Source organism: Natator depressus, chromosome 14 (assembly GCF_965152275.1).
Source record: "Natator depressus isolate rNatDep1 chromosome 14, rNatDep2.hap1, whole genome shotgun sequence".
NCBI lineage: Eukaryota > Metazoa > Chordata > Testudines > Cheloniidae > Natator > Natator depressus.
The window spans coordinates 14,717,217-14,731,392 of record NC_134247.1 but is presented as its reverse complement, the minus strand read 5'-3'; the positions used below and the strand labels follow the sequence as shown (position 1 = coordinate 14,731,392).

At 41.3% G+C, this 14,176-nt stretch overlaps 1 protein-coding gene across 3 annotated transcripts in view; it reads left to right on the top strand.

The window, feature by feature from the left end:
* The window catches only part of GGA3 (golgi associated, gamma adaptin ear containing, ARF binding protein 3), a 36,750-nt gene that overhangs the window by 2,257 nt on the left and 20,317 nt on the right, over positions 1–14,176 (top strand). For all 3 annotated transcript variants that reach the window (XM_074970896.1, XM_074970895.1, XM_074970894.1), the window contains exons 2-8: positions 6,502–6,586; positions 7,661–7,736; positions 8,310–8,408; positions 9,449–9,572; positions 10,512–10,615; positions 11,162–11,242; positions 13,488–13,625. In XM_074970896.1, the coding sequence (XP_074826997.1) occupies positions 6,502–6,586; positions 7,661–7,736; positions 8,310–8,408; positions 9,449–9,572; positions 10,512–10,615; positions 11,162–11,242; positions 13,488–13,625 (707 nt within the window). The remainder of the gene's footprint in view (positions 1–6,501; positions 6,587–7,660; positions 7,737–8,309; positions 8,409–9,448; positions 9,573–10,511; positions 10,616–11,161; positions 11,243–13,487; positions 13,626–14,176) is intronic.

Below are 14,176 nucleotides of genomic sequence, written 5' to 3'. Positions count from 1 at the left end.
TCTTTATGTCCCCTTCCCCCATTCTGCCCTCCCATACTAAATGCTCTGTGTGCTCCCCCTACCCCTCCATGTGAGGAGCTCTGTGTTCCTTTATAATGCCCTTCTACACACCATTATTATTTCTTTGTGGGAGGGAATGGGAAGTCATTCAGGGTGTCAACATGTTAAACTCTGTTGGAAGGATGGGCAGAGATGAGATGGGGGAGATAGTTTTGCTGGAAAGTGTTAATTGGTGTCATCAACTAGTTCTTGGATATATAGACAATTACAGAGGTGGTTGAAGCAGCTGGGTCTGTTGACTAGCCGGAAGGAGCTCCATGTGCCTACCATTTCCGCTTCCAGTTTTCTGATTTTCACCTAAAACAATAGGATTCTGCCCACTGATGCCTAGAACATTCCCTGAAATTTTGGAATAGATCAGGTGCACCATTCAAAGTTATTGTAATAGATAGATGACAGAGAAATGCCACCAAGTTGAATGTGAGACCTCGCTTCAATTACAATGTGCTATTTGTCTTAGTCCACACCTATAGGAATTTCTCCATTAAATCAGTCATACCTTATACGTGTTGTTGTAACCATGTTGATCCCAGGATATCAGAGAAAAAAGGTGGGTGAGGTAATATTTTTTATTGAACCAACTTCTATTAGTGAAAGAGAGAAGCTTTTGAGCTACAACCTCACCGACTGTGTCTCTCTGATACGTTATACTGTCATGGGAAACCCAGGCCTTATTCAGAGCTATCATTTCACAGTAGGAGTTACAGGCTTCAGATGAAATAAATAGAGTTTGTCTTTTAAAAAGATTTTATAACAGGAACTGTTACAGACTTCAGTATTTGGAATCATATCTTTAAGGGCAAGTCACTCTCTAGTCACAGAATCCTGGAAAGTTAAGGTAGAAAAAGTCTTGGTTAGTCCATCTCCCAGCCAGTGCTGAACAGTTCCCAGTTGTACATTATTCTGTCCAATCTGACTGTCTTTTTGTCCTGTGTTCGTAAGGCGTCTAGCATAATGAGGTCCTGGTCCATGACTGGAGCTCTTAGGTGCTGCTGCAATACAAATAAATAATAATAATGGTAATAATTTGTTTTCAAATGTTCCAAGGTCTGGGGCTTCCACCACTTCCTTTAGCCACTAGATCTTACTGCCTAGATTTTTCCCTTTCATTATTTCATCCCACTTCTTTCTTTATTTGTGTTACAGTGGGCCTAAAAGCCCCAACCAGGGTCCAGTACTGTACAAATGTAGAACAGAACATAGTCCCTACCCTATAGAGTTTACAATCTAAAATCTATTACTCCTAGTTGTATTTCCATACATTAGCTTAAATAATTCCTCTTCCAGCATGGTGTTTACACTGTTCAAATAGGTGTAGAATGTTATCATCTATCTCTGTAGTTATGTCAGTTGTTTTTAGCTATTAGTCTTTTCTTATACATCATTTCTGCCTGCCTGCTGATTATTTTGGCTGATCTTGTGAGCTCCTCACAATGTGTCAGTATCTTTCTGGCAATGTATTAATTATAGCCAGTGACATAATCAGAAACACCCAGTCTCTCTCTCTTTCTCTCCCCAAAGAGAACTGATTAATGGAATACAGCTCATGTATGAAAATATGTCTAATATGAAGGAAATTTTAGGTTGAGTAGCAGGAAAAGTTTCCCAATAGTTTGAATTTTAAGACAGTGAAAGTTGAGGGACCGGATATCCTATGGCTTGGTCACTTACAACTAGATAGGCCATATCACTAACTTCCGTGAGCCTGATTGGGGGCTGAGGGAAGGGCATATTTTTCATGGGACATAAGTGGGCTTGAAAGAATCTGTTTTTTATTGGTAAATGTCGATTTCACCTCACATGCACAAACTGACAAAAATATTTCCATGGATGATAATTGAAATGTACAGAGAGGCAAAGTAAGAAAAACACTGCTTGAGAACTTAATAGAGTTTGATTTAAGGACATTTACTTTGTGTATTTTGACATGTGATATTGAAAATTTGCATTTTAATAATTCTAAAGCTTTATATTTTTGAATGGCAGTGTCTACTGTCTTTTAATAATTATTGTCTGATGACCCATATTTTCTGACCCTCCACATAATTTCCCACAGGTGTGAACATTTAAATCAATAAAAATAGAAAAGCTTAAAAATAAACATATTATCCATCTAAATTATCAACAAAAATGAAAATGGAATATGCCAAGACTAGATATAAGACTTGAATGTTGCTTCCTAATTTAAAAAAATACGTTTATGCTTGATCACTGGTACAGTGACTCATGCTGGGCTGATTATAGAATCCTCCCATTGTAGAGGAGCACAGATAATTTATTTTCCGTTGGCCATTGAAGAAATGTATGTGGGCTAGTGCGGGGAGTCCGGGTGTCTTTGCCAAATGACACGCCCTCCCTTAGGGAAGTGGAGTTTTGGGAGGAAAAGGTCACAATGGAGATATACAGGAGAGGTACCTGGTGCCTTTTGGCCGTTCTGTTGGATAAAGGTGAGGGGAATGTGTGACACTGTATAACTCTTCATTACTTCATGGTAATTGTGTGATTATGGGAGTGGGAAACTTGGTTAGGAAGCGGAACTGCTTAGACCAGTGGTTCTCAAAGCCAGTCCGTCGCTTGTTCAGGGAAAGCCCCTGGTGGGCCGGACCTGTTTGTTTACCTGCCGCGTCCGCAGGTTTGCCCTTCCCACAGCCCCCATTGGCCTGGAGCAGTGAACCACGGCCAGTGGGAGCTGCGATCGGCTGAACCTGCGGACGCAGCAAGTAAACAAACCAGTCCGGCCCGCCAGGGGCTTTCACTGAACAAGCGGTGGACCGGCTTTGAGAACCATTGGCTTAGATTGTTTTTCTGATAACTTTCTATAAAAAAGAGTGTTGTGTCAGACGCTAAGCTAGAAGATTTGTACCCATTGTGTCCTTACTGAAGGAAGGGGCAAAATCCATACAGCAGTATTGACCAACCTCCCACATCAAGGAAAGGACAGAACATGACTTGTGTTACCAGGAATTTTCTGAATCAATGGCACTTGCCCTTCAGCTGAGTGGCAGAGCCATTCTGTCATCAAATGGGAGTCACAGGGCCAGAGTAATCTCATCCTCCAGTCCTCACACTGCAGCAGGAGATGTGCTTCAGTATGTGATGACCCAGCATCTTTATCCTCTCTCCCTTCCCACTTTTGGCAGTTGGGATGACAGGGCTCTTTCTCTCCCTGCATGCGGTTCCACATCCAGCCTTAGCTGAAGGAGGTTAATAAATGAATTTCAGTTGCTCCCACACAGCTGGATCCTTTTACTTAACACTCTCTGCTCTGTCTGATGCCCACATACAAGGTAGCTTATTTATATTATAGTTACCTCCATGATGTGCTAGACACTGTCCACACATATAGTAAATATATTGTGTACTGCCCCAAAGAGCTCATAATCTAAGAAGAGGGAGGGGAAAGAGGGATAAAACCTACTATATCTGTGTGTGTGTGTGTAAATGCTGTCAACTATTTCTATGTTATCATCAGTTAGCATTCTGCTTATTCTACCTGGGATACAGACAGAGTGAGAACACCAGACATACAGCTGCTAGGAGCTGAGGATCCCAATTCAGGCCCTCAGTCTGGTAATGGGCATCTAGAATGTTGGTTTGTAAGTTTTCTTTCTTTCAACAGAGAAGTAAAACTGTGAAAATATGAATAATTCATTAGACAATTAAAGTTCTCTGTTCCCCAGGGTTCAAAAGCATTGTTATATAAATGAAATAGGCACCCTTGATTTACAGCTGAGTGTCACCTCTTTAGTGTTTCAGGATTTAGAACAGCAAAGGAATGCTGAGTGGCTTTGACACTCAGATCAGGTATGAGATAACATTATTATACCGTCAGATGTGACTCAAATGTTTCAGTGTCTAAAAGCCAAGCGACTGGATGGTGATGGGATTCTGGTAATGTGTTATAGAGCCCTTTCCTCTAGGTGCTGGTTCAGATGTACCGAGGGCTGTTCAGTGGTTGATGTGAAATCAGCTGATAAGTTTTAGTTTGTGTCCTAGTAGACCAAGTGTTCACATGAAACCTGCTTCCACAACGGGTGCTAACTGGATCCTTGTTTGGCAGTATTAACAGAGAGGCCAAGGACTGAGAACACTGAGGAGTAAATCTCTCCTCCTAGAGGTGACCCTTCCAGATCATGGTTGAGGCACCTTAATGAGGCAATGTGGGGAAGCTTGTTCTGCTGCTGCCTGCACTTTACCTGCTCTGTAGACAGAGGATTTCACTCTCCAGGCCAGGACAGAATTTCTGATAGAGCATGTTGACTTCTCTGAAATAGGATGATATGCAGATATTACATTGATATTTGTAAGGGGTGATTTCCGTATATGGAATGTAATCTCCCCCTAATAATGTGTCTCTTCTTATTGGAATTGACTATCATGAGAGTTCTGAGTATAAAACAACAAGGCTTGTGAGGTGACTCCAAGCCTAAACTGAGAATATGCAACCCTCTGAGATTCTAAGAGATGTTGGGAGAAGTCATTCGAGTTAAAAAGCAGAGCAGCTTTAAAATTAGTGACTACCGTGGAAATGTCATTTATGTTTCATTGCCCAGACCAGATCTCCCTCCTGGTGTCAGATTGCGCAGCCACCCAAATGTCCATTGATTGAAAGGAATTAGTTGTTTTTTTGGTAATAATAGTACATCCCATTGTATATTTCTTAAGTCTGCATTATGCAAAGAGCAGCACAAGCTGGTGGCGCTAGCAATGGAAGGGTGCTTTGGAACACAGAGCCATACAGAATGCTGCTTTGCTTACATGAAGATAACAGGCTGTTTTGTAAGCCTGGTTTTTCATGCTGCTGTCATGGTGTTTAGAAATCAAGGGCATGGTAATAAGGTTTTAGTGTGTTTAACAAATACATGGCACTACATTTTTAATTAAACTTTCTTGAGTTTAAAACAAAGCTCGGTAGCTTAATTTAAAGACTAAGGGAAGCAGCTTTGTAGTGTGTGCCCTTTTGCTCTCCCAGAGTCCCATAGAAGCCACTGGGGCTCAGCCTGGGCACAGGGATCCGCATATGTGGAGCATCTCACAAGACTGGGGCCTGTGAGATTATGGGAGCATTTTTCTGGGGAAAGCAAAGCCAAGCAAACACTGTAGGAATAAGAAAAGGAGTACTAGTGGCTCCTTAGAGACTAACAACTTTATTTGAGCATAAGCTTTCGTGAGCTACAGCTCACTGCATCCGATGAAGTGAGCTGTAGCTCACAAAAGTTTATGCTCAAATAAATTGGTTAGTCTCTAAGGTGCCACTAGTACTCCTTTTCTTTTTGCGAATACAGACTAACATGGCTGCTACTCTGAAACTGTAGGAATACAACAGCAAGAGGGTTTGGATGCACTTTAAAACAGACATTTCAGTGCAGTAGTTTGACAATTGTTATATTTATGGCAGTGGACTGGTGGAAGGATGTGTTTTTCTAAATTAATGCTGATATTTAATGACAGTTTGTAGAGTAGTGTGCACTTAAACTTATTCTTTTACATTTGCATTTAAGACTACAATACATGCATGTTTACATACTTTCACTATGGTTTGATTTGCGGTATTTCAGCTGGATTTGTAACACATTTCTCTTCCTTGGTATTGATTCCTGCTGTTGATAACTTAGTCATTGCGGGACGGAGAGAGTCCGGATTGGTAATGCAAAACTGCAGCATGTTGTTGCTGCCCCTATAACAAACAAATTTCCGCTCGACTACAGTCATGCCTCAGTTGGCTCTGCTGTAAAATTAGGTTGAAGCGGGAGCCTCGGTCACTGTATCTGAGTTGACTTATCCGGAGCAGATAAATTCTTAACAAAAATAGATCTCAATAGCTTCAGGATTCTGCAACCTGCTTCTTTGTGAGCTAGGGAGTATCCCAAAGTAAGGTATTGGAAAACTGGATTGTGAATCTCATTTCCAGTAAGAAATGCAAAGGCATCTAATAAATTCTGTGGTATTCCAAGAACAAGGCATCAAAGGTAAAGGATCTATGTACTGTATTAAACCCCAGGTCCTGCAATTTGTACACATGCAAAACTCCCAGTGACTGCAAAGGGAGATTAGCATACAACAGGATTGAAGGCTCTGGCCCTAAGTAAACGGGCAAAGAGGAGAGAGACAACATTGCAAGCCTGCCTAGCTGGGGTACGACTGTGAGGTTGTTCTCTTCTATTCAGTAACTAGAAAATACTGAATCTGTAAGTACTTGAGCTTCATTGCCTGGTTCTGCAGAAAACTGTGTTAGGTGTTTTGCTAATTTTGGGTGGCCTGACTTGACTTTGACACGCCTTCCTGACTGAGCACCCACAGATATATGGGAATGGAAATTGTGAACTCATTTCTCAATTTTGATGGGTGGCAGTTGGCGCTTCTCCCTCGGAAAGGCCAGTTATTCTGCTTCTTGTGTTTTGGTAATATGTGTTCTCTGTTTTTATTTTTTTTTTACTAAAGATAAAGCCACCAACCCGTCTAACAGGCAAGAAGACTGGGAGTACATCATTGGGTTCTGTGACCAGATCAACAAAGAACTTGAAGGGTGTGTGTTCCAAGTCAGTTAGACTTAGTATTGTATTTTAACATTCTCAATTGAAACAAAATTTTATGTCCAGCTGTTGATGTTTTATGTTGGAAAAGTATGTTGATATTACAAGGAAAACATGAACATAAAGGAAGTAGGGTAATGTGGAAGCATATAGCAAACCTCTTCCTCTTTTCTTTGAAAAACAACGTGATCTGAGCGCAGGATTGGGTGCCAGGAAAACATGAGTTCTAAACCTGCCTCTGACGTTAACTGCTTATCTGGCCTTGGGAATCTTTCCTAACCTCTCTGCCTCAATTTCTCAATCTGTAAAATGGGGATAATAATCCTTATCATTCATTTTCATAGAATATTTCATAGAATCATAGGACTGGAAGAGACCTCAAGAGTTCTAGTCCAGTCCCCTGCACTCAAGGCAAGACTAAGTATTTATCTAGACCCTCCCTGACAGGTGCCTGTCTAACCTGCTCTTAACCTCCAATGATAGAGTATACAACCTTCCAAGGCAATTTATTCCAGTGTTTAACTACCATGATAGCTAGGATAATGTCCAACCTACACCTCCCTGGCTGCAATTTTTATATATTGAGTGTTCTCCATTCTGACTAAGCCATTTACAAGTTGATATAAAGCTTTACATCTTTAGAAAACTTTATAAACAATAACTAATGAACCCTCATGGGTCATGGCACTCCTGCAAAGTAGGGAAGTATTATTCTACCGCAGACAAAGCAAAGTGAGGCACAGAGAAGGTTCAAGGCCACACCATGAAACATTCAGTGAAGCAGGATTAGATCTCAGGAATTCCTGGCTACCAGTCCTGTGCCCAGACCATGTGCACTAGACCATGTTCCCCTTTTACATGTGTAAACACCCCAGTTTACATAGATGCTGTAAGGATTATTTTGTTAAAGTGCTTTGAAGATGTAAAGCTATAGAAGGGCAAAGTGGCATTTCCTTTTAATTTTGTGATACCGTACTTGTCTAATCAGAAGATTTTGTGAAAGTCTAGAAAGTCCTAAAATCCCTGTGTCTGTTTTATTTATAATGTGGCACCTTGGTTTGTTTCAGTCCACAGATAGCGGTGAGACTGCTGGCTCATAAAATCCAGTCACCCCAGGAATGGGAGGCAGTCCAGGCCTTGACAGTAGGTAGTCCTTATCTCCTCTCTCAAAGCCCAGAGCCCAGTTGGGCTCTTCAATGAGGAATTTATGGGGGGGCGATCCCTACTGTTCAGTGGGGTTATCTAGTACCATCATTCCCATGCTCACTGAAACTGACACAATCAACTCCTTAATTCTCCTCCTCTGCAAGGGGAGGAAGACCGAGAAAGAAGGATACTTGACTCATGTAACTGAAGCATGGAGTTAGTTTACTAACTGTACTGGAGCCAGAAAAACTCAGTTTCACTCTAGGTCCTTTGGTTTGTTACCTTCAGGGAGGTTTTTTTTTTTCCCACCGCTGCCACCCCTCCGCAGGAGAGGGCTCCTCAGCATGCTCTCTCGAGATTGGGGAAGCTACCTGTTTCGATAATTTCACAGTCAAAGAAGTGGGGTTCGAGCCTTGTGTCCTTGGGTGGAAGTTCCTCTATCTCAATGAAATGTGACCCTTACCTGTCACCTGTTCTAGTTGGGGCCTCCCTTAGAAGAAACCAGCTGTGTTATTTCTCTGGGTTTGGGATGTGTTGATTTCACCACCTGTTTCTGTTGCTTGAACACAGGTGCTGGAAGCTTGTATGAAGAACTGTGGGAGAAGATTTCATAATGAAGTAGGGAAGTTTCGGTTTTTAAACGAGTTAATAAAAGTTGTGTCTCCAAAGGTCAGTCTTTAAGCTATTTTCTATACCTATTTTGTAACAGTCTGGCCTTTCTAAAACCACAAGTAGCTCCCAAAGTGTGCAGCACAGTATCTGGCTCACTGTGTGAATTAGTCTGTAGCTTTTGTTTGCTGGGTGTTTTGCACTGTGATTACTAGTTCTCTCAGCAAGCAGCAGTTGTTTCTCATTGCTTGTGCAATACTTAGCATTGCTCATTCCCTTAATGTGGTGCAAGCACTTTTAGACCATGTGTTACTCATTTTGTTTAAACATGATCATCAGCAGGGAGCAATCGTAATTCAGTGGTTAGAGAAAGGGACTAGGAGTTGGGGCTCCTGGATTTGGTTCCTGGGTCTGCTACTGACTTGCTGTGTTGTCTTGGGCAAGTCACTTAACCTCTCTGTGCATCAGTGTAGCAGGCGGGTAATACTTACATACCTTTTAGGGATCTTATGGGGCTTCATTCATGTTTGGAAAGCATTTTGAGATTCTTTGGTGAAAGGTGATGTCAGTGCAAAGTATTATCATCACCATCATTTTCTTATGACAAAAGCAACTGGATACTAACAGGAGGTTTGATCCTTCTTCCATTGAAGTCACTGGCAAAGCTCCTACTGATTTCACTGGGAGCAGGACTGGGCCCAGAGCATTCCATTTAGCCATGGAATAACTCCAAACTGAATTTGGCTCATGTTGTCTCAGACAGGTGGAGACAAGATGATGTTTTATCATGAAACACAATGTAAATATTACTTTAAAGAGGTAAGGGAAGTTTATGTCGTGGTGAACTTCATCTTTTATCAGTGTAGTTAGTGATGAGTGCTCCTGGCCATCTGTGTTACAAAACTGTATCCCAGATCAGCACAGACAGGATACAGGGGGATATTCATACTCCCATCTAATATGAAAACAGACTTTAATGAGCACACAATGAATTTCCATATTGAGTGGTTGGGTTGGTTTTTTTTTGTTTTGTTGTTTTTTTTTTACAAAGAGAGAGAGAGAGATTGACATGTTTTCCTTTCTTCCCCCTGCCCCCTCAGTACCTGGGAGACAGAGTCTCGGAGAAGGTGAAAACCAAAGTTATTGAGTTGCTGTACAGCTGGACAGTGGCACTGCCAGAGGAATCCAAAATCAAAGATGCCTACCATATGCTGAAGAGACAAGGTGGGAAGCAGCTTCTCGTTCGTGCATTCCTGCACCCTACATGTTTAAGCAGGAATGTCACAAAGTGGGGTCAGTCAAGAAAGCAGCCTGTATCTGGGGGCAGGACTTGTTCAATCAGATGGTAGAAAAGACCTAGAAAAGTCTACGTGAGAATTTTACACTGGTTTAACTTAAATTGGTTTTTAAGCTGATTTAGTTAGTGCAAACCTCTGTGTAGACGCTCTTATTTTAGTTTGAGTGGATTATCTTGATTTAGCTTAAATTGATTCCTAATTAATTTAAACTAAACAAGCCTGGTTTAAACCAAAATAAGAGCATCTTTTTCACATAGGCAAGGCCTAAAGTGGTCAGAAGAGACGCTCATAGCTTCAGCACAAAGAGTTTGCCTTTGGAAGCCTCTATGAGTATAATGCAAAGTTAAGGATTTTGTGGTGGGGCCTGGCTGTGAAACTTGATCCTTTCTCCAACTAGTGGCTCGGAGTCTGTGGATACCGCATCCTGCATTATTGTTCTCTGCTTGTCTGTTCTGCTTCCCTTATGCTAAAAATATACATGGCTTTGGATTTGCATAAAGCAGGATTACATGGGGCCTTACATTGAGGTTCCCAGGCCAATGTGAAAGGAGAAAGACCCAGAGTGGAGAGCTATTGATTATGTGGGTTGTAAGGATGTGGCAAACTAACCCTTGGAGAGTTGGCCTTTCCCTAAGGAAAACATCCCTCAGTTCACCAGATAACATGCACAGGGATTTTGCTGCTGTATTAATCCTCACTGAAATATCCTTCCATCTCAGTGTTCGAAGAGCTGGGCTGCATGTTCCCTCTGAACCCAGTATGTGAACAGCAGTGCTGCACCCTCTCTGTGCTGCCTGTATACAGATATTAGCACTATCCTGAGTGACTGCATGTACAAACCTACTTTGTTTCTCTTTCTTCTCAGGTATTGTTATGTGTGACCCTGTAATTCCAGTGGATAGAACTCTGATCCCCTCTCCACCACCTCGCCCCAAAAACCCTGTGTTTGATGATGAGGAGAAATCCAAGGTAAAGTGAAGGCTGGAATCTTGATACCCACCAACAAAACAAAACAACTTAAAGTATAAGGAAGTGCTCTGACTCAGCTCTAATCTGCTGGTATATGGGCCTGATTTCACTTGGACTGTGGGTTGGATTCTTACCACTTGGAGACTCAGAGTTGAAATCCTGAGTTAGAGACCATCTCAGTGTTGTCACTGTCTGGCCATTTCTAGTTAAGTCGCTTTCCAACTGCTGTAATGGAGGAGAGGAAAAGCTTTTCACCTTTCTGCACCGGGAGGAATTCTTGTCTAGTATCAGAAAGTCTCCAAGATCCCAATGTGCTTGTACTGTACATGAATGAAAATCTGGTAATTTAACAAAAAACAAAATAGCAAACCCATTGAATGACTCCTAAGGAAGTTACTGTAGCTGAAAAAGCTTTGACCTAAGTCTGCTTTCTCTGAACTGTCCACTTCCCTTTCTCCAGTGCAGCAGCCATTGGATACATGATCCTTCTGCCTCCCTTTATTAAGAGGCTACTTTTCCCTAAAAAGTTCTCTTCTCTTCTTACAGCTTTTAGCCAAACTGTTAAAAAGCAAAAACCCAGATGACTTACAAGAGGCAAACAAGCTTATTAAATCAATGGTAAAAGAGGTAAGAAAACACAATAGAATTATTTAAGAAATCCCTGTAGTAATGATCATTATCAGGGGCTTGCTTTGTCATTTGTAAACATTTTAACACCAGCTGGTACATAGCTTTAGTGACTCGTGAACAGCAGAATCGCTGGATTTGTTCTTTCACTCTCCATTAGTATTGCACTAGTTCAACTATTTAAACCGGCCTCCTCATCTGTGCTTGAAGCTTTGGGGACTGAATGACTCAAGGGAATTAGCAATGAGGTCTAGAACCTTTCACCTTTAGGATTGCCAGTCACATCTGGTCCATAGTAACTGAAAGTTGATATCATCCAGTGGCTGTTGGGTGGGCTGTGTGAAATGAATTTGTTGGTGAGTCTCACTCTGGGTCCTAGTTAGCAGGTGTTTGCATCACAAAACCTCTATAGTTGGTTCCCTAGTTGGAATATAATAGCAGAAAGGGCAAGGATCAAATGAACCATGGGGAATGAACTACCTTCTCACTCCTCAAGGGGGCACTCTGCATCAGGGATTGGTGAGGGAGAAGCTTGAATTGCTGCTGTCTTTGTAATATCTGATCTATGGATATAGAGGACTGTCTCCAGGGTTGTCAATCTGGCACTTATCGCAAGTTGTCTACATGCACATATACATCCAACCCTACCTATTAATGAAATTCTGATGTGTCCATCCACTCCAGTATCCAGGCGTCATGGAGTTCAAGTTACCCAATGTTGTTCTGGCAAGGAGAAATACAGTTTCTAATTTGGAGAGAATACAAGTCACTGGAATCTCTTTTCTGTATAAGTTAACCCTGCTCCCATGGAACTGTAGGCATCACATTGGAGGGGTCTCCCTTATCTTTGGTGGAGAGCATATGTCATAAATATAAAGGGAAGGATAACCACCTTTCTGTGTACAGAACTATAAAATCCCTCCTGGCCAGAGGCAAAACCCTTTCACCTGTAAAGGGTTAAGAAGCTAAGATAACCTCGCTGGCACCTGACCAAAATGACCAATGAGGAGACAAGATACTTTCAAAAGCTGGAGGGGGGGAAGAAACATAGGGTCTGTCTGTCTGTGTGATGCTTTTGCTGAGACCAGGTCAGGAATGCTCTTCAGAACTTCTGTTAAGTTAGTAAGTAATCTAGCTAGAAATGCATTAGATTTCCTTTTGTTTAAATGGCTGGTAAATAAGCTGCGCTGAATGGAATGTATATTCCTATTTTTGTGTCTTTTTGTAACTTAAGGTTTTGTCTAGAGGGATTCTCTATGTTTTGAATCTGATTACCCTGTAAGGTATTTACCATCCTGATTTTACAGAGGTGATTCTTTTACTTTTTCTTTAATTAAAATTCTTCTTTTAAGATCCTGATTGCTTTGTCATTGTTCTTAAGATCCAAGGGTTTGGGTCTGTGTTCACCTATGCAAATTGGTGAGGATTTTTATCAAGCCTTCCCCAGGAAAGGGGGTGTAGGGCTTGGGGGGATATTTTGTGGGGAAGACGTCTCCAAGTGGGCTCTTTCCCTGTTCTTTGTTTAACACGCTTGGTGGTGGCAGCATAGGGTTCAAGGACAAGGCAAAGTTTGTACCTTGAGGAAGTTTTTAACCTAAGCTGGTAAGAATAAGCTTAGGGGGTCTTTCATGCAGGTCCCCACATCTGTACCCTAGAGTTCAGAGCGGGGAAGGAACCTTGACAGCATACATGCCTAATTAGAATGGGTTAGAAATTTTCTGACAGAATGTTTTTGGAATGGAAAATGCCAATTTGTTGAAAGTGAATCATTTTGCAGAAACGTGTTGATTTCAACAAAATTTTGTTTAGGGAAAAAACTGAATGGAGCATTCCAATATTCCAATTTGAACTCTTCGGAATGGAATGTTTTGATTTTCTATTTCGAAATGCCTTTTTGTTTAATTTTAAAAAAAATTATATTGTGTAATATAACATTTAAAAAAATCAAAATGGGAACAAAACATTTCAATTTTATTGGAACAAAACATTTCAGTTGACCCTAAACAATTTTGTTTTTAAATTTCTTTCACAAGAAGTTTTGAATTTTTTTTTGGTTTTGTTCTGTGTCAGAATGGAAGGCTTTTTTGAAATTGCAGAATTTCCAGCAAAATAGAAAATCTAGTTCCTGCCCAGCTCTATTTCAAATACGCATCAGCATTTCATCTGATGCGACTCACAGCTGAGCTCCTGCTGTTGAGATCTTGTGGGAAGATTCACTCTCCTCTTTTTGTTTTAAACCTTGAAGGATGAGGCTCGGATCCAGAAGGTGACAAAACGCATGCACACTCTAGAGGAAGTGAATAACAACGTGAAGCTGCTGAATGAGATGCTGCTTCACTACAGCAAAGAGGACTCGTCGGAGGCTGATAAGGAGCTCATGAAGGTGAGTACAAGCTCATCGCTCTGCATAGGAGTCCTTCAGCATTTCCTTCTTCCAGACTTTATGGAGCTTTACCTTTGCACAAAGTTGCAAATACGCAGAACAAAGTGGTCAATGATATGAAGAGCAGCAACCAGAGCTGAGAGCAATCTATGGGAACGATCAGCTGGAGATGATAATACTATGCACTTAACACTTTTCAGCTGAAGGACTCAAAGTTCCTTGTAAAGAAGCAGGCACTATCTCTGTTTACAGGTAGTGAAAGTGAGCACACCAAGAATGCATGACTTGTTGAGATCACACAGTGTGTCAGTGGCAGAATCAGGAAGTCACATTTTCTGATTCCCAGTGCCACTGGCCATGCTGCTTGTGGTGGAAAAAGTCATCTCTCAAAGCACCATATTCAAATAAACTTAAAATCTTTTATCCAAACAAAAAGGTTTCCTTCCCTTCAGGGGAAGAGCTTGTCAACACTGTATTTAATGGAGAGAGCACCAAGAAAATAATAATCGAAAAGGACCGTAAAGATTGGTTTAATTTCTATAATAGGCACT